The following is a 21,408-nucleotide window of genomic DNA, read 5'->3' as shown; positions in this document are numbered from 1 at the left end:
ATATACCATGTTTTAGTTTAAAATAATTTTAAAAAGAGCTATTTAAAGGTTACACGTAACATAATTCTTAATCCTTGGAAAGCATGTACTTTGTAAACACGATGATTACCTTGACGGTAAAACTCCTTACAAACTTGATAGCTCCACTGTTGACTTATATCCCAAGGACGACAAGGGTTACATAGGTCAGCACATTTCAAACCTATCTGAAATGAACAAAAAATAAATAAACTAGAACTTGTACAGGCAAAACTACCAGGTTGAAAGTTGTATTGTTTGTAAATGACTTTAAGTGTTTAAAATATGTTGGTTTTGATCAAAATCTGCTCACCTGTAGAATAAAATGCCTAATTTCTTTCTTCGATAAATCCAGTGAATTTTCTGCAATGTATCTCTGAAATTCAAGGGAAAATATTTATTATGTGCTAAGAAGAAAGAGTATAAAAAATTGGAAAAATGTAAAAAGAACATATTCATTTTTAATTTTATTTAATTCTTTGAAAAATTCATCTCAACTAGACACAATCGGCACTTTATAGAATGTATTTCCGTAATTATTAACTTTCAGATAAAGTATGTTCATCTGAGTAGCTCGTGTGTGTCAGGTTGCTCTTGGCTCTATTCAAAGCAACGTTTAGGCTTAACTCTATTGACAGATTACAGTATAGTAATTCCTCTGCAATGTATACAGTATTGTTTTATAAGTGGTAATATATAGCTTAGAAAAGAAACTCAATAGGTTAGGCGCATCAACATCATAATGATTTGCTTGACCGTATTTTGACTTCACAACCTTAATGGATAATGTTACAGACTTATTTAACTATCTAAAGATAGAAATCCATACAAGTAATATGAACAACAGATTCACCTTAAATCTTGACAAGAACTCCTGCTGGCGAGTTATGTCTGTAGCAAGAATTAACGATCGAATTTGACATTCCACGTCATCACTGATAAAAGAAACCACTTACTGGGTGAATCATATATATATATATATATATACATACAAATATATAACAGCAAAATTTTCACGGTATATACTAACTAAAAAATTTTGACGAAGTCCCAACGACAGGAAGACAGCAAATGTTCCCATAGTGATTTCTCACAGACCCGAATTAAAAGAAAAAATAAAATAACTTTTATATCCACATTCACAGGGTCCAGTGTCTGATCCTGCTCGTGCATGTTCTTACTAAGGTTTTCAACAGTTGTACTGCTCATCACTTCAGAGTTCAGTGTTCGATCCTTTTTTGTGTGGAAACAAGTGTTTGAGAAATAAATAACAGCTACCATATCCGGGTCCCCAGTGGCTCAGCAGCATGTCTGCGGACTTACAACTCTAAAAAGCGGGTTTCGATACCCATGGTGGGCAGAGCACAGAGAGCCCATTGTGTAGCTTTGTGCTTAATTCAAAACAACATCAACTATTTCCGAATATTAGGTGTTCGATCTCTTTCAGAGAAACAAATGATATAATCAACAGCTACTATGCTCGTCTACGCACCATCCAGCGTTCTATAATTTTCAAGCAATCAGATGTTTCGTTAAATTGTTAAGAGTTTTAGGCCTATATTCAATACTATATTTAATGTTAGAAGTATCTTATTTTAAAGATCTCCATTTTCTGTACTTTATTTGTTATCTAGCTCTGCTTACAGTTGTAGCTAGTGGTTATAGTTTTTCTAAAGATTCTTAAAAAAATTATTGCTAATTATATAGTTGTTTGTAACTATAACAGGTAACATGTATTCAAATACTAATGAAGATTCGTAATGTAAGTCAAATCAAATCGTATATGAAAACATAAGAGCGAAGTTTTTCTCCCTTGTTGTTTCTCATTTAATTTACATGTTTTTTTCGTCACTATTTATTTCATCACCAATATTCAGGTATTCCAGTTTACAAACTACCTGACAGTTAATAACTTCTTATTAAATATATTTTTGTTTGTTTGTTTGTTTTACAGGAAAGCCACATTGGGTTATATGCTGTGTCAACCACAGAGAGTCGAGTCCCGGGTTCAAGCGTTGTAAGTCTGTAAACTTACCACTGTCTCACCAAAGGAAAATTAAAATAAAAACAGGGTGAAAGAGAAAATCTTCGTCCTAAGCTTCGGTGCACGCTACAGTGTTGATGATCATGTCTTTATATAATACATTGTATTTAATTCCAGTTGTGGGAAGTGGACATTTGATGCGATTGAACTGTTCTCATTAACTTTAATGATGATGGCGAAGTGTACAGTCATCGAAATATCAATCAAGAAGAAAAGAAAACGGACACCTACAAAGAGTAGTCTTAACGTTGTATGACTAAAGTAAGCTCAGTTGTGACTGCAAAATTTAATTGAACCTTTCCAAACTAGTTTGACCTTTAAAACATTTTGAAAAATTGAAAATAATAAAAAATACATTGTTCAAGCTAATAAGATGTCAGAAACTGCTGTGACCAGTATAGTTATAATATGTTAGCTACAAGTAAAATAATCTTCACGAAAAATGAAAAATGAAAAACAAGAATGTTTATAAATTTATAAGCTATAATTTTGTAAATTTGTAAGGGTTTTAACAAGCGCCTATAACATATTGTTAATCTTGGATCACGCAAGCCTTTGCTACTCTGTAATAATTATTTTAAAAGATCGAGTGTAAATGTGTTTATCTCAGCATGGATATATATATATATTGAGCTTAGCTTTGGTCTAATTGTTTAAGAAAAAAAATTTGCGTTAATCAGTCACTCTACGGAACTTATAGAAATTATCTTTTGTTAGAGTTATGCAAGCCACATACGTACACACATACACAAAGACATGACTGGTTAAAACAAATAATTTTACAAATATTTGTTCACACAGTATATAATTATTTTAGCGGAAAAGAAAAATTTTATATACTTAAGTAAAACGATTGTGTTTGCTGTACAGCCTCAGTAGGATATGAGTGTGTGTGTCTGATAACAATAACATGCAGTGTGCTCGTTAACCCAGTCATTGTTTTTCAATAATGTTTTTGAAGCATAGTATTGCACAAAAAAAAGCAGAAAAACAGCCGTGGAGAGAAAAGAATCACGCATCTTATAACGTCACTTAACGTCTTAAAGTCGGGCACCCCAAACCGAAATATCAAGAGCTTTCTCTGAACATGACGCATATTTGAATCTATAGTTTAGGTAGGTAAAAGTAAGCAATTCAAAATGTTTGTTTTTATTTCCACGAAACCTATTATTTGCAAAACTTGAATACTTTCAATTTCTTCCCCAAACATTTTCCCCAATTTTCTAGCAAGTTTTCTACACATTTATGAACAAGTTTATTTACAAAGAACATTATTTTATTTTTCAAGCAAGTCAGCGTGTAACTTTTTTCAGTCTAACAAAACATAATTTGTTTCTTAAACGAATTGAAAGAAAATATTAAAGCCTCACACAATACATAGTAGAAACTACGATACAATTTCGGAGGTATTAACGATAAACATTATAATAACAAATATATTTAACAATACAAATAAACTAGTAAAGTTTTTAGAAAGATCTAAGTAGCTATACTTTCAATAAAATTTTTAGTAATCGAAAATAGCCAATATTAAACCTAATTCTTCACTAGTAACAATGAATTTGTTTTCAGTTTTGTTTACAGGCAACTTACCGAACTTCTCTGGAAAGGTGACTGAGTAACTCCGTCTCCCTCAAACATGAGATAGCTGACCTCCAGTGGTGGTTTTCCAACACTGAAAAATTCTGATAAGAATAACACATACTTCTTGTTTATATAAAACATACATTTGTCAGCAATACATATAATGATATATATATGCAATCATCTTTGTATAAATCTTCATCTAATATACTTTTAAAAACATGAATTTCAAGTATTTGTCGGTTGTCTCTTGTCTTACACATTTTTATAACAAAAAAGCAAGTTTTTTCTTTCATGTATAAGTATACAGAGTTAGAAGACAGAATTAAATAGTGAACTTTGCCTTTTAATGTAGAGCATGTTTTGTGTTTTTCTTTCTAATTTGTGTATGCATGTTCAATTTGGAAACACATTGAGAGGCAAATGTTTGAACTCAGCTGCAGAAGAAAGTCACCTGAAATAAATTCAAGAACTTTTCAAACAGATAGTAGAATGATAATCTGTGAATTTGAAAAATATGTACTTTAAAGTTACTTAAATAAAAATAGAAACGATCAGAACTACTTCATTAAATGACTTCAGCATGAATTGACAGTAATGTTTGTGATGTTTGTTCAACCTAACAAGTACACATTCTTTGATTATCATAGCTTCTTTAAATCGTTTGCAACCGACTTCAGATTTTTAAATATTTCATAGTCTACCCGAACCTGAAAGAGTTCAGAGAAATAATCCTAGGTAAAGTTTGGTGGTGTAAATATGGAGCTTGATTTAGTGTTTATAAGAACAGTTTTACACATGCACTCCCTCTCGCCGCATTATTGTGGACAAGATCGCTCATACTTGCTGTACCAGCCTAGTAGTACAACCTGCATGCCAGATGGAATCGCAAAACGCAACATGCGTTCTACTAAAATCATCGTCACGTTATCAAGTCGTGGAAACTAAGTAGTATAATATCAACGTTGGAGCAGAATCGGATGCTGAGAAGAACAAAAACAAACAGTTCCCCTCGTCCGTAGTGCAGGAGGTAGTGAGCAAAGTGAAATCTATGGTGACCACTGAAATCCTCGAGGACGTAACGAAATTCTGCAAAACACATCAGTGTATCGCTGTCTACGTGTTACTTCATCGTTACGTAAAATCTTGTCTAAGTAAGATGTCAGAGCCAAAGTTCGTAAGCTTCTCTCTTGAAAGAAAACCAACACGTAGAGGTCTATAAAAAGAATCTGACAAGTGAATGCTGGGTATTGTCTGTTATTTATCTGCCAAAATGACTCTAACATAAACCGAGATACTTCCTGCCGAAAAGGTCATGAATAATTTGTCGGTAACCAAAAACAACTTGACCTAAACAGTTTATTGTAGTAGTGATATACTGCTAATTCCACATGAGAAGAATAAAATGTAAAACTCAATAACAAATACTATTAAACAAACAATTTAGGCTCAAGTTACTTGCAATATATACCTATTTGAAGAGTTTCACCAATACAAAATATGTATTCACTAATACCGTCATGTCAGTATTGATATAACTTCCTGTTAAAAAGGTCCATATACCAACAACACAGATAAAAAGAAACATATCACAATAACAAGTCGTTTCAAACCTGCAGAATATCGTAACATGTTTGCTTGAGAATTTATCATGAAAAAAAATTGCTAGCACTTTTAAAACGTAACAAGAATTACGTCACTCTCGCAAAAACACAGAACTGTTTAGGCCTTCCAATTATGATGACAGATCATTAAATAGACAAAAACTTTAAAAAATAAATATAAGAAGAAATAAGTTTTCTATCCAATACAGTTATATATGTATATATAACCTCATTTATGACTTATTCTACGTAGATTAAGAATGTAAAAGTGAAAATATTCTACTTATTTAACAAGTGTTTATATGTACAATACGATACAACTGCTCAATGTATAAAGTTAAACAAATCCTTAAGTATTTATATTTATATCTTAAAAGTTATATTGATTATATATATTTAAATGAATCATTGGAGTGTTTTATCAGTATCTTTAAAGACTGTTCATATTTTCAGTTTGTTCAACAGTCGTTATAAATGTATCTTCATAGATTTTATAATAATGTGTATTTCAGTGTACTCATTCTTAAGGTGCTTACGTGTGTACCATAAAATAAGTGTAAATGTTATGGTATCTATCTATCTTGATAGCTATACTGATTTTGAAATTGCTCAAAGCATATATAAACATACATGTGTGTGTGTGTACTTTAATAAGATAGTCGATTTTATTATTTATATAAGTTTATGAAATGTTCTTATTTCTATCTTCATAAGTACGTTGATTGTATACATTTTAATGATGTCTTGAAAGTTGTGTTTTACTCAGTATATTGAAGGTTTTAAGTGGTTTATTTGTTTTGGATATTCTCGCGAAATTACAGAAGAGCTACCTAAACTAGCCTTTTACGATTTTTAATATAGATTAAAGGGAAGATAGATAAAAGTTTGTAATATGTATCATATACATATATATATTTTGATTCTTTTAATTGTTTATATGTAAATCTTTGGACGCATGTTAACTGTATTGATTTGTAAATGTGTTCTTGAACTGTTTCCTGTGTATATTTTATATGAGTTCTAAAATATTTACATGTTATCTATAATTAAAGCGTATATACGTGTCTCCATGTATGTAAGCTGCTTTTGTGTATTTTAAGTGTCGGAAACGACTTGTGTATTTTGTCAACTGTGTCAATTGTGTGTATTTTCAATTACTACTTGCAGTGGTAATTAATGCTTTATCATAGATATGTAAACTTTCCTATGACGACACTGAATTGTTGATTGGTTGAATGATAAGATGTAAACCACAATAAATAACTTCTTGAGGAAGCTAATCTTCACAGTTGTCCATGGAATTAGAATAATTCTTTCAGAAAAGCCTTTAAAACAGTGAAAGACTATAAATCTACGCTCCAAGCTACTCTGGCACAATGTCATCAAAAAATAAAGTGAATGCTATGGTTATATAGAAAAGATAAATACATTGAAACTAGGCGATACTCCTAATAAACACCGATATTTGAAAACTCACAAGCTAAAATGAACTAAACTTCTAGCCACACCTAAAACATTTGGTTAATTACATGAAAACTGTAAACCGAAAAAAATGTAATCAGAGTAACCCACTTTTTTTTCGTATGATCATCAAGTCATCCATCGTAATTCTAGTGGACCTCTGTACATTTACTGCGCTTTTGAAAATTATTATGTTTCATTTTCATATACCTTTCAACCAGTATTTTCTCCAAATATTGAAGGGCGGGAGTAAAATACGCATGTTCTTCGATGCCAACGTCCTCGTAAACCACCATCCTTAAGACAAACGTTTATTTGCGCTATTATATGTATTTTAATATAGTTCTGAAAGTGTTATATGTGTATATCTTCAAAATATACTATTATATGTAACTGAAATGCGAAAAATATTTACGTGAATATCTACAAACGGGTAGAGAAGTGAAGGAGCGAACAACGTTTTGATCTTCTTCGGCCATCGTCAGGATCACGTTGTTCGCTCCTCTACTAGTGCCTTCTCTATACATACCAGCCGTTTTTAAATATATAATTTTCTCTACGGGTGGGTTTTCTCGTCATCACAGATTATTGTTTCTCAGATGTACAAATTTATTTACTTTTCGCGAAAATGTTTATATCTATCTTTTAATAAAACTAAAATTATGATTAAGCTTGGAAAGTGCTTCTATGCATATATTCGACACATATCATATGTTAATTGAATTTTAATGAATTGTAGGAATACCTCGTTATATATATATAACACCATCACAGTTTTCGTCCTACCTTATACAGAGCAGCTAGATGATTGGAAGTAGCTATGAGAAACGGTTGGCTAACTCCAGGATGATCTATGTCGTGACACACAGCTCCCAACAAAGACGCCATAATTTCTAACGGGCTTAATTGCTGTACAATCTACAGAAAAAAAAGAAGAAAAAGTAATATTAGTTAAATATTTTAAACAAATCTAAGGTATGATAGATAATTAAAAAATATGTAGTGACTAATAAATGATGACAGATAGGAAACTTTACTAAGAATTAATTTTAATTTTCAAAACAATTTTCGGATACAAATTTTATAGTTGTAGAATCGAGTATGAGTATGGATATTTTTGTCCTATAATCCGAAGTTCCAGCTATATTTTATACATAGTTTGAAATGAAAGATTAGACAATGTAATTTACGTTACAGAGAAAATTAATAAATGCTTGTAACTTATTTATTTTTGTTTTTCGCGCAAAGCTACTCAAGGGCTATCTGCGCTAGCCGTCCCTAATTTAGCAATGTAAGACTAGATGGAAGGCACTAGTCATCACCACCCACTCCCAACTCTTGGGCTACTCTTTTACCAACGAATAGTGGGGTTGACCGTCACATTATAACGCTCCCACGGCTGAAAGGCAAGCATGTTTAGTGTGACGGGAATTCGAACCCGCGACCCTCGGATTACATGCTTTTAACAAATAAACCTTTATTTTCCCTCCACTTTTCCTTTAATGGCATATAATTATGTCATAGCTTGCATATTTATTATGCCAATCTATTATTTTGAAAATAAGATATTTGAACCAAAAGCTGCCATTTTGAGCATTAAAGTGTGATATTCGTCATATTCATCTTAGCACTAAAATTAGTGACACAGACACGAAATCTAACCTAATACTTACTTGTATGTAGCAGCTGAGCTTTGAACTTCACATGTGAATCTATGTTTGCCTTAAAATTCCCAAGTGATATTTATATCATTGCCGAATCAGTGTAACACGTGATTATGAAAGCTATAATCTCTGACACAACGCTTAGATGAGAGTAGAATCTACCAAGTCCAGCCCAACACTTAAATGTGAGTGTAGCCTAGCAATTTCAACGTAACATTTACCTAAATACCGAATATACCAACTGCAACTTTACGTAAGTGTAACGCTTATTGGCTCCTGTTAGACTGACAAGCATGGAGTTTTCAACTTTACACTTTCATAATTGTGACCCTTATAAACTCCTACCTAATTTATATCTCGATTTCAGAGTAATTAAATTATTCTCAGTGTTAGTATGAGGTATAAGGTGCAACAACTTGATCCCAATACAACCTCATTTAGAAATTAAAATGTGACATTTAACTGTGCATCTGCCCTAAATCCCCTATCATAAATTAACACCTGACATATACGTATAAAGATAGCATTAAGCTAAGTGTCAACCTGTTTAACTTTAACATGTCCCTCATCTAATCGCAAGTCTGGCAAATCAATCTTCACTTTTAACAACGGAAAAGTTTATTAACTTCATCTAATACTTACTCAAGAGCAAAACCTAAAAGCTTAAACCTAAAATGTTACCTGAATGTGAAGACCCTCGGTTCTCACACACACACCCGAAAGTCAACCCCATAAACAACAACGCGGCACTTAACTCTCATTCGCATAAGCATTATCATGTTCATTATTTTTACAGTGAGCTACAACACTAAGTTTAATTATTATCTTTCTGGGTATAATTAACAACAAATTTTCAATTTCATTTAACAGTGAACTATCCTATTTCGCCCAAACGCAAAATATGACACTTTTATATTTTTCGAACAAGTATGCAAACAAATGAAGTGTTTTCGACAAGTTGAAAAACGATTTACGACCTTACAGCTCAATAAAATGAGACTTTATTATCAAACGTTTCATTATGTGTCTTTATCAAAGGCTTATTTGAACAACGACATTTGATACTTTAAACATTCAAATGTCATAATTTATTACATAATAAACATCAATACCTCAACAAACAGTTACAAAAATGTGTTTAAAAATGAGAAATCAAAGTGCATTTAAGACAGAATAACCACTTTTTAACAAAATTTTAAAGTTCTTTGTAAAACATACGTTGTAAAATAAGTTTTCCAGTTAAATATCTAATTTCTATGAAGACTAATATAATAAGCTATTAGCGTTTTAGTTCTAAAGACTTATTTTAACCTAACCATATTAAAATGATAAGATTGACCACAATTTGGTTATGCTTAGAATCAAATTTACCACTCACACAAATACCATTAATGTAATACTTACTGTGATTTTTTGAAGAAACCATAACCTTAGTTATACGTTCGTCCGATGTTTCACTATCAACTTTTAATACAGTTTCCTCAGACAAAAAAATACTTTTACCACATATACATAAGGTTTAATTTATTAAAATATAGTAAAAAATAGTTTGTGTTACTCAATAAATGGGCTGAATATTTCTACCATTAACACAATATCTACGGAGCTTATCTAAAGAAATCAATTCATTATTTTACAAAACAATCGTGCCATTTAGTGTTAGCATGCAACACACGTTTTAATATTTTTGCCTAAAATCAAAATACACAACATTTGTTACTTATTCATTAAATTATTTAATATCTATTGTTGGCCAACTACTTGAGATGTATTCTAGGAAAGACAGAAAGAGTATACATTTTGTTATATATCTATGGGCCAACTTATTAGATACCATTAATAGACAAATTAGAATATTTGCTTGTTGAAGATCATGCAAAGCTGCTCGAGGAATGTATAGGATATCCGTCTCTAATTTTTGTAAGTGATAGTCTAAAGGGAACGCTGGCTAGTCAGTAATACCCATCGTCAACTCCTCGGCTACTTCTTTACTAGCAACTAGCAAACGACTGTCTTATTATAACATTTCTAGCCATGAAATGGTATGTTTACTGACGGGATTCAAACCCGTGACTCGCAGATTGAGAGTCAAGTGTCTTAGCCACTTAAGTAACTAGAAGTACTTTTTGAACTAAAACAATGACTATGACCTGTGCAGCATATTTATCGAATTATTTACTCTCTGTTCCTACCATATTATTCCCAATGTTATTCTGAAGAGACAAAATCACAGCTTGCTTTAAACAATCACACATCTATTGAGAATCTATCATTAATACGTTATTTTTGCTTTCTTATTGTGTTACTTGTAGAAATGTATATACATATACGTATTATTTACTACTAATGTAATAATTAGGATGTTTTTCTAATGAAAGCAAACATAACTTGTGTTACTCTTATTGTATTATTTATCAACAACAGTTAACAAAATACTTCCAGTGTTCTTATGATGTAAGTAAACTCTATTTTGTGCGGTAACACACTTCTCGGATTAGATAGTATCTGTTAGCAATATAATACTTGCTGTGTTACCTGGAAGGAAACAAAGAAAAACTTTAGTTACACGATTCTCGGTTTAGATAGTATCTATTGTCAATACAATATTGGTTATGTTACCTAGAAAGAAACAAAGAAAAATTTGAGTTACACAATTCTCGGACTTCTTATTAGCTTTTGTCAACACAATATTTGTTGAGTTACCTGGAAGAAAATTGGAGTTACAGAATTATAGGATTAAATAGTATCTATCGTGAACACAATACTTGCTGTATTACCTAGAAGAAAACAAAGCAAAGCTTTGTTACACAATTCTCATATTAGATAGTATCTATTATCATCATAATGCCAATTGTGCTACCTGGAGAAAAATAAAGCAAAACTTGAATTATACAATTCTTGGATTAGGTTGTATCTGTTGTTAAAACAATACTTGATGTACTAACTGGAAAAAATAATGCAAAGAAGATTTAAACAATGTTGTGGCTATTCAGTATCTATTGTTAACACAACAGTCGTTGTATTTCCTTGAGGAAATCAAAGATATGATCTATTCAAGGAAACATGCCAAGTTTGTTTTGCTCGCTTATCAGACCATTTACAGTCTATTGTCAACCTATAATTCAGATGTTTCTTGAATAACATAATGTTTAAACTTTCCATTTTTGGTTGTGCAAAACACCTACTAATTTTGTGTTACACACTTAACTAGGTAATACCTATGGTTAACATCTTTTTGTTCTTGAGAGAAATCAATACAGATCATGTATTACACACCCTACTGACTATTAATTATTATCACAACTTGACATGTTTCCTCGAAGAAAGCGAAGTATTATTTGATTATAGTATTTAGATTATTAACTACTTGTTGTTAACATAATATGAAATGATAAAATCTTCAAAACTAGAGCACTTTCAAAAGCATTCAGGTTATAGGATTTTTATCATTTTATATCAATACTTCTTGAGCTTACTTGCTTTCTTGACATCGTGAAGCTAACGTGAAGTTACTTACAGAGGATTCTTGGATAAAGTGATCCGTTGTTTGCTTACACACTTAGTCGTCTGAATATTAACTACTGCTAACACAATATCAACGTTATTTCCTTGATGAAAGAATTTCATAGACTGTGTTACACATTGAATCACACAATTTAATATCTACTTTTAACACAATATTTACAGTTTTCTTGAAAAAAACTTTATATATCTATTCATCGGGTTATTTCGTATTTTAATAAACGACTATCAATGGTATTTATTTGAACAAAACAATCCATATCTTGTATTAACTGCATACTCATTGAACTAATTATAAAACATTACGTTAACAAAATACTTACTCTTGTAGAAAACAATGAGTTATTTTTGTACTTACTGATCTATTTAATAGCTCCATTTATAGCACTATGCTTTCAATGATATCTTTAAGAAAGTATCGCATACTGTTTTCCATTGTCATAGGACTATTTACTTATTTTCTGTTAACACACAATACTTACTGCGTTTTCTTGAAGAAAGCAATGCATAGCTTGTACTACGTCTGCCGCGTGTACTGCATTGTGGTAGGGATTATCACCATGGTAACCCAGCTCGATAAGGTCTAGAGATAAAGATTATTTTGTCAGTTTAAAATCTTCGAATGTTTCTCTTAATCATCTAATAAGAAATCTGTAGAAATTGTATTTGCATTTAAGGTATACTCTTGTGATAATAAGTATTTATGTATTTAAACACAATATACAGGGTGTCCGAAAAAGAATATGCCCAAAATAAAGCTGAATAATGCTATTGTTATTTGAGGTAACAACAAAAATTTAATATAAATAGTTTGTAAGTTTTAGTTTTAATAATTAATGGACTTCTATATGCCTTCCATAATTTGCTATAACTGGTCTAATTCTGCGTTCAAGTTCTGAGAAAACACTTTCCAACACATCAGTAGGGATGGCAAGATAACATCACGAATCTGATGTTTCAGATCTTCAAGGTCTTGTGATTTGTTTTGGTAGACTTTTGGTTTCAAAAAAGCTCCAAATATCAAAATCTAAATGGGTTAAATCGAGGAATGAGAGGACTATGGAAAAGGTTTGGTTTAAAACAATTTAACAATTCGAGCAAAGTGGAGTGGTGCTCCATCCTGTTGGAAGATAGCTCTTTGTAACAAGCCAGGAGTTTCTCGGGCTTGTAGAAAAAAGAAATATTGTAGATAAGAATTATCAGTAACAGTTTATTCATCAAAGAAACAAAACAAAACTTACACGTCTGACACTTGTATTTGTATTCAATTTTTATTGTTATTTAAAATAACAACAAAGTTATTCAACTTTATTTTTTGTATCTTCGTTTTCGGACATCCTGTATAATACTATTTCTACTCTGTATACATACATATATATTTCTATTTTTAGGCAAAAAATTCAATTCCTATTAAGGAACATTGTTATCGCTTTGTTCTTGTGTTTCGCAAGTATAGGAAATTATAGAAAAGTATTTAGGTATATAGACAGATGAAAGAACGGATATTTAGATTAACAGATAGAATTTGTACTTACTGAAACATTTACACACTTTCAAAACATCCAGATGAAACTCCTTGATAAGTCCATATTGGTGGAATAAGTGAACCAATAATATTGACAACGAGTGCCCCCCTGTAGCCGTGTCTAGCGTAAAAGTGTTGAATGCCCATTGGTGGCAACTTGCAAGAATACTCTTGGAGAGGAAAAGAAATTGATTGTCAGAACATTGTTGAAAGCCTGATAGTATTAAATCCTATATATTTACAAAAACTAACAAATATTCAAAACTTTATATCTTAAACTAAGTTAGACTATTTAACTTTTTAAATACTTTTCAGTTTTCAACTTAATAAATCACTTGTTTACATATTAAGATAAGTTTTATTTGATATTTGTCGAACAAAAGATGTAATTTGAAGTTAATTTTAGTTAGTCGTATAACGTATTCAGTAGCGTATATTTATTTTAATATTAATTTTTGTTTTAGTTAAATACATGAAACTGATATTGTTAAATGTGTGTTACGAAATTATCGACTATTTACTATATTTGTAGAAAGTTCTCGAGTGTAAGAATCAGCAATGTGCGATGAGTATGTGTAAAACACTAGTAGTGATTTCCAGTATTATTGCTAACTAAACTTTCGAGAACCTCGTCTTTAAGTTTATAAATCGACTCGGAGAGAAACGGTTCAATATTGTTCGTTTGCTACAGTTAGTATACTATAAGCCTCGGAAGATATAACTGTGATAAGCGCTTGTTAATAAAAAAAACAACTACATATATTTTACCAGGAACGTTTATAGATTTCGAAAAGTACAAATCGTTTAACATCAATGAATGAACCTCGGACGTTAGTTTTCTACGAGGACATTAAACATTTTCGTCGGGAAAAAACTCGCGTATGAAGAAGTAACTGGTTTCCAGTCAAATGAAGTGTAGCTGTGTATCAACATAGAATTAATTCGCTCATCGTGAACCATCGATAAAATATTCAGTTCCAGACCAGACAGAATACTCGGTATTGCTTGTAAAACTTTAATACATAAATTTGTAATAACTATTTTTAATAATCGTTAGTATAAATTGTACCGTTGTTTGTATATTAAAATATATTTGCGTTAAGAAAGAAAAGTGTGTGTATCAATCTTTTGGCAAATATCATAGATATGATGTATATCGACATTCAATTAACTTCAAAATTAAAATTTCAGGCTATTTCAAATTATAATACATAACATAATAAATAGAAGACTGCAACATGGAAAAAATAATTTAATTTAAGACGTGCACATGACATCAAATGTTACAGATATCTGCATATGTAGTTTGGCTAAGAAAAAGAAAGCATACCTACACTGTAAGTGCGTGTTAAATATTTATATCAAAACTGTTTCTCATTCCTACATACAACGATAAAAATAGGCTTGTAGAATGAGTATACTACTTTTTATACAATGTTCAATGCTTTATCACACTTTTAAATCCTATTTGCTGAATTATTACATATTTATACTTAGATTTAACATCTACAAACACTTTATTATTACTTCATGTGCCAATAACCGTAAGCCATAAAGAAGCATGTATTTTATTCTTTAAAAAAATCAACGTTTCTGAAGCTAACTTTTAAAATATTGGGGTGACTTTGATATTCAATGCTGCTCTAATATCACGTTTTAATACAGTGCTAAACTCATTATTATACACATATAGATACTTACAAATGGTACTATTTTCTCGTGAAAAACCAAAAATGGATTCGAGAAATTCATTACCCATAATTTCACGAAAGTAAATCCACAGTTTTATAAATTTCTTTGATAATTATACTCATTTTAATGACAGCGATTACAGTGTTATTTATTATGGAAATTATTCATACTAACTTATAGAAAGTGTCTTTTTATTTTAGAAAGAATTTGTACTTGATTTGATTACACTGTTACTTTTCATGGAATGACTCAAATATTTCGTACTTGCACTATTCCATTGAAGAAATCGTCAATACCAGGATGATGATGGATATCTGGCATCAGTATTGGATGACGACGTTTTGGTAGTTGTAATGTTTTAAACCTTCCAAATAGGTGAGGTTTTTTCGTATCTAAATTCAGACCTATAATTACAAAGAATAAAGTTGAAACTTTCACAGTTAAAATTAAAGTGAAAAAAATCTAGACCTAAACGAATTCAGAAATCCTCAGAGAAGCTAATCCCAAATATAAGCCCTGTTGTACCTTCTTCAAGGATATAGATTACAAAAACACACACATATGTATATAACGTCATTTTTTCTATTAATTTGTATATAACGTCATTTTTTCTATTAATTTGATGTCAAAAAGTTTGTTTGTTTTTCTTATAACAAAGCCACATCAGGCTATCTGCTCAGCCCACCGAGAGTAATCGAACCCCTGATTTTTGCGTTGTAAATCCGGAGACATACCGCTGTACTAGCGGGGGAACACGTCAAAAAGAATAAAACTACTTGTACAGTGCACTTATAATAGGCTTTTAGTAATGAACCTTTATTTAATTTTACCGAAATTTAACGATGTTATGATGAATTTACTTGTGACGTCACAGTTATGAAATAAAATAACAAAGCAGTTTATCATCAGTCAGTATCGGAACATCGATTTAAAATACACCAGTGACGACCACATATATACACTAATAAACAACATTAACCATACCAGTTTGATTCTTGCCGAAAAATGTAAACATAGAACGTGAGACTGAAGAAATCTCTGATCTGTCCGAGAACGAAGCAAAGGAAAAGACTCAGATCACAACCATGATGTGCAACCTAAAAATCTGTCATTATTTATTTTGTGAATTATAGTATTTTCTACATATAGTCATCAAAAGTATACTCTTCAAAAAAAGAAACGCAAATGGCAAAATTTGAGACATATTGTTAACAAGTTTATTCCGGATAGTTCTGTATGACACGTGTGAAACTTTGCACATTCACTGCTGAACATCCAAAGTCTGCAAAGGCGAAGTCTACGCTCACTAGTTGGCGTTTAACGTCACTCAACGTCAATAACAAGTATGCCCCCCGTGAGCATCAATAACTGCTTGGCATCTCCTGCCCATGGAAGCGATGAGATAACGAATCACATTCTGTGGAATGGCTGTCCACTCAGCCTGCAAAGCTGCTGCAAGCTGAGGTAGAGTCTGCGGTTGAGGTTGTCGCCTTCGCAAACGTCGGTCCAACTCGTCCCAAAGATGTTCGATGGGGTTTAAATCTGATGATCTGGAGGGCCAGGGAAGAACGTTGATGTTGTGGTGTCTCAAGAAGACAGTGGTGAGTCGAGCTATGTGAGAACGGGCGCTGTCATGTTAAAAAACGTCGTTGACGTTCACCATGATGGGTTGCACATGGGGCCTAAGAATCTCGTCGACGATTGCGTACCGTCTGATCGGAAATCCTACGCAGCCCTGGTATGGTTGAGGCAGTAGACGTCGCAGTGGTGGTCCTATCCCGAAGGTGACGTAACCGAATGTAGCGATCTTGTGCGTGCGTGGTCACACGAGGTCTGCCAGATCGTGGACGGTCACGAGTTGATCCATGTTGTTGGTGACGATTCCATAGCCTTGTGATGGTGCTTGGGTAAACATTCACAGCTCTGGCAACATCTGATCGAGATTCGCGTGCTTCCAAGCGACCAATGGCGTTGTTGTGTTGTGCTTCAGTCAGTCTTGGCGTAACTGTATTGCGTGTCGGTGGCTTAACACTGAGCTATGGAAACCGAGAACCCGGGATTTTGCACATGTTGCACTTGCAGAACATGCAGATCTCTCAAACAAATTTATTGGACACATATGCGTTTTGGCGAAAAATCCGTTGTTTTCCTCCGTTTTCAATGTGCACAACTTTTATTGTCATTTTGGTCTGACAATTAGTGCCTTAACACGTGTAACATCACATACTCTGAGCTTGTAACGTTATTACATGTATTTCTCTTTCAAATAACAAAAACATCCCTTTTGCGTTTCTTGTTTTGAATAGTATATTATTGAAATCGATTCTTATCATCCCGTGGTTTGCAAACAACAAATAATATCACCTAATTCTTGTATAATTTATGAAGCTAAAATCCAAAGAATAGTTTAAAGCATGTTGAACTCCAAAATTAAACGAAATAGCTTAAATTTTGTTGAAGTGTTCATCAAGTTGTAATATTCAAAAATAATCCTATCTATAAACATTTTTGCTAATTTTATCACAGATGCATGAATATAATAAATTTATCTATATAAATATAGTAGTACTGTCTATTGTATTTTCATGTAACAACTTTGCAGGGTAGTTTTAACTATTACATGTTAGGAAAGCAACTTTTCATGTCCCAAGGAAAACTCTCCCTTAATCATGAATTTACATAGCTATCGTCCATGGGAAGGGTATTCCATCTGGTATATAATATATATATATATTTTTTTTTTCTTTCTAGGTGTGACTATGAAAACTATAAAATATTTCCAGCTAAGCATTTAACTCGCATTTTCGTAGGAAATTAAGTCTAACATTTTTGGGAATAATAACAAAAGTCATGCGAAAATTTGACACTTTTGAGCTATGACAATTTTTGGCTCCAAAAGCAGTTTTTCACTTCTTGCGGGCCTGGTATGGCCAAGTAGGTTAAGGCGTTCGACTAGTAATCTGAGGGTCGCGGGTTCGAATCCCGGTCGCATCAAACATGTTCGCCCTTTCATCCGTAGAGATTTTATAATGTTACGGTCAATCTCACTATTCGTTGGTAAAAGAGTAGCCCAAGAGTTGTCGGTAGGTGGTGATGATTAGCTGCCTTCCCTCTAGTCTTACACTGCTAAATTAGGTACAGCTAGTGCAGATAGCCCTCGAGTAGCTTTGCGCAAAATTCATAACAAACAAACAATTCGTGCGTTTGTATTCTAAACTGTTTTAATATTATCACAGAAATATATTTGCAAAAAGTAAAAGCGAAAATTATTTGTATTTTATGAAAGAAATGGTGTTACAGTTGTAAATATTCTTGTATTGAATCAATTATTATGAGTAATGGCTTATTTTTAACCCCCAAATCTTATTTCTATTGCATTGTATAAGCATAATATAACACCTTTGGGTGTTATTTCACATTAGTTTGAATAACTGTGCAACATGGCATTATGTTTTTAGTTTATGTGCAAACATTTATTTAATAAATATGGTGAAAATGTTTTAGTAAAAATTATTCTGTTTTGTAGTAGTGGAGCCTACTTCGAAATGCAGCAGAACTTCTAAAGTATGAGCAAGTATCATAGTACACCAGTGTACTTCCCAAATAGCCATATTCCTCATGATGGCTATCACAAAAGTTGCTGTAGCACTGTTACAGCTATCAATGTAACAAGTTGCTTACCTACCAACGATCAACAGGAAGGTACTAGCACATATAAAATAAAAAGTCAAACCAGACAGTCAAAAGACACGCTAGCTCCAGTGACAAATTTAAGAATTTTCGGCCCAAAGTGCAATTGTGAACGAGCATAGATAGGTATAAAATGTGAAAGTTTTACCAACTGCGCAACATTCGCATCTGCAAAAAAGATCAAATATGCTGTTAGGCAACTTAAACATGATGTCATTATGAAATACGACAGCACTTGTTTCATTGCAGAAGAGGTAAAATACCGTGAAGGATGTCGTACTCGATCCTTATATAAAGAAGATTATCTGTGATCTAAGAATCAGCCACTGTAATATTAAACAGTGGTAATGAAAAATCTGCCGCCTTTTATTAAAGAAGAAATCGTGAAAAAGAAGATGGTTTTGAAATTCTCTGTCATCAAGCAAATGTTTAGAATTCTTCTATCAGTAAAGCCAAAAGCATCTGTAACATGAAGCCAAAATTGTTTACTACAGAAAATAAAATATCTTTTTGTAAGACAGATTAAGAATAACATGAAAAGCAAGAAAAATAGTATCGAATCCTCATCGGCTTTTTGTGAAACTCAAAACAATGTAATTGCTGAAACAGCTCTTCAACTTAGAGCAAAGAACATGGAACTGAACTACACCAAGCTACTTGACCCAATAACAGTTGGACAATAACTAGAAGGACAAATAAAAACTTCCGAAGAGTTCTTTTTAACAACGTGTTATATACTGGGTCAGATAAACTTGATGAGAGTAGTGACAGAGCAGAGTTAATTACAATTAATTGTTGTAAGATAATTCGTACAAGACAACAAATGGTAGGATTAAACCTGCAGAAAATTTTTTCTGGACATGGATATCATAAGTCTAACAGCGTCTAAGAAAGTGTAAAAGATTGTGAACCATTTCGAATGTTATGTGTTACTACAATACGGAAGGAATAGAGACAGATATAGCTGTGAACATCTTGCAGAAAGGCAGCCATTTACCAGTTGGAATGAATACTATCCCACGCCTTAGCACTGGTTTTTGCATGAGACAAAGTTTATGAAAACAGGTTCCTATATCTGGTTTTTGAATGCTTAATGATACACAAAGCATCTGCTATCAAAATGAAGTTTACTTGTGTCAGAAAGATCTAAGAAGGTTAAAAAAAACACAAGAAGACATGAATAATCCTGTGAAAACAAATTAAAAGAAAATACCTCTTGATGTATAACATAATGATTTCAATCGATTTCGGGAAAAAATACCTAAGTTAATTTTTATTTGAGGTACAATCAATGAAACAAACAAAACAGTGTCAGACTGTTACGCCAGAGACAGGATAAGGAGTATATCTCTAGGAAATTGTAAGAGTGCACCATTGTGACATCGTAGGAATTCGCAAGTAACTGCAGACCCCTCCCATAACAAAAAGAGCTAAACTCACCTTTTGAGAAAATAAAGGAATTAGATGCCGGAACTATTCCACCTTTCAAATCTACACAGCACCTGAAACTCCTATACGCAAATAATGTGAGTGCTAATGGAAAATTGCAATCATAGACCCAACTAAACATGGATGGCAAGTGGTTGTTGGGCGCTATGTAATAAAATGGTCTGATTGCGATCAATTACCAATGTCAGATGCTGATTTGCAGTGCATTACAGAGCATGTGGGAATCACAGTGGACTGTCTCAAACTATGAATTCGTGAAAGGAAACAGTTCCATTGATAACAACAAACCAAAAATCAAAATGTTTCTATTTATGGTTGTTTTTATCACTGTTATTATATACACATGCACGAGGCTAGACAAGCGAGGCAAGCATAAAATATTTCATTTTAGAGTAATGTACCCATGATTTAAATCTCGGTATATCTGTTGAAAAACTAAATCATAATATATTTTTTGCATGTCTGGAATAACCATTTCATTCGTATGCAACGTAATAAGATATTTTGACGACGTTAAGAAAATACAAAAACACTTTTATCATTTGTAAATAACTCTGATATTTATTTATTGTGCATAACACTGACGCTTTAATATCAGATACTGTACTAAATTGAACGTCTACCACAACTGTGACGTCACAGCATGTGAAATTCGTTTTGGAACAAGAAATATATGTACAATCGAAAATAAAACCATTCCTGTTTTCTTAGATATTTGAAAAGCTTCCGTGTGGTTTTCACAGAATTTAGAATAAACAAAAACGTTTATTTCTGGCATAGATAATTTAATTAACAACAAAAAAAGATTTTCTGACCAGTGTCCTTTAAGTAAAACTTTGAATTTGTTTGATGAATCGATAATCCAACCATTATCTGTTGCTTTGAGGGCTGAGTGTGGTCCAGCGATAAAGGTATCGTACTAAAGATCCAAGGTTACTATCACTTTTCTGCAAAAGAAATAAAAAATACAAGAATCGTGCTTTACGTTCTGGAGTTGTTGATACGTTATAACGAATGACAGTAAAATCCATCCATTTGGTCATATAAGAATAGTCCCAGAGGTGGCGAGATAAAGTTGATTAATTCAAAATTACAGACAGGTATGTAGATAGTCGTAATGTTGCTTTACGCGAATATCCAAAAACAGACTAATCC

At 32.3% G+C, this 21,408-nt stretch overlaps 1 protein-coding gene across 10 annotated transcripts in view; it reads right to left on the bottom strand.

Annotated features, from left to right (window-relative positions):
* LOC143230423 (uncharacterized) overlaps positions 1-21,408 on the bottom strand; it is a 127,313-nt gene that overhangs the window by 19,077 nt on the left and 86,828 nt on the right. For all 10 annotated transcript variants that reach the window (XM_076463951.1, XM_076463953.1, XM_076463949.1 and 7 more), the window contains 8 exons: positions 15,379-15,518; positions 13,433-13,592; positions 12,380-12,480; positions 7,498-7,629; positions 3,656-3,747; positions 872-953; positions 332-394; positions 110-206 (listed from right to left, as the gene is read on the bottom strand). In XM_076463951.1, coding sequence (XP_076320066.1) covers positions 110-206; positions 332-394; positions 872-953; positions 3,656-3,747; positions 7,498-7,629; positions 12,380-12,480; positions 13,433-13,592; positions 15,379-15,518 — 867 coding nt within the window. The remainder of the gene's footprint in view (positions 1-109; positions 207-331; positions 395-871; positions 954-3,655; positions 3,748-7,497; positions 7,630-12,379; positions 12,481-13,432; positions 13,593-15,378; positions 15,519-21,408) is intronic.

The sequence above is a fragment of the Tachypleus tridentatus genome, chromosome 10, assembly GCF_004210375.1.
Source record: "Tachypleus tridentatus isolate NWPU-2018 chromosome 10, ASM421037v1, whole genome shotgun sequence".
Taxonomy (NCBI): Eukaryota; Metazoa; Arthropoda; class Merostomata; order Xiphosura; family Limulidae; genus Tachypleus; species Tachypleus tridentatus.
Note: the sequence above shows the minus strand (reverse complement) of the source record. Positions and strands in the feature narration are given on the sequence as shown.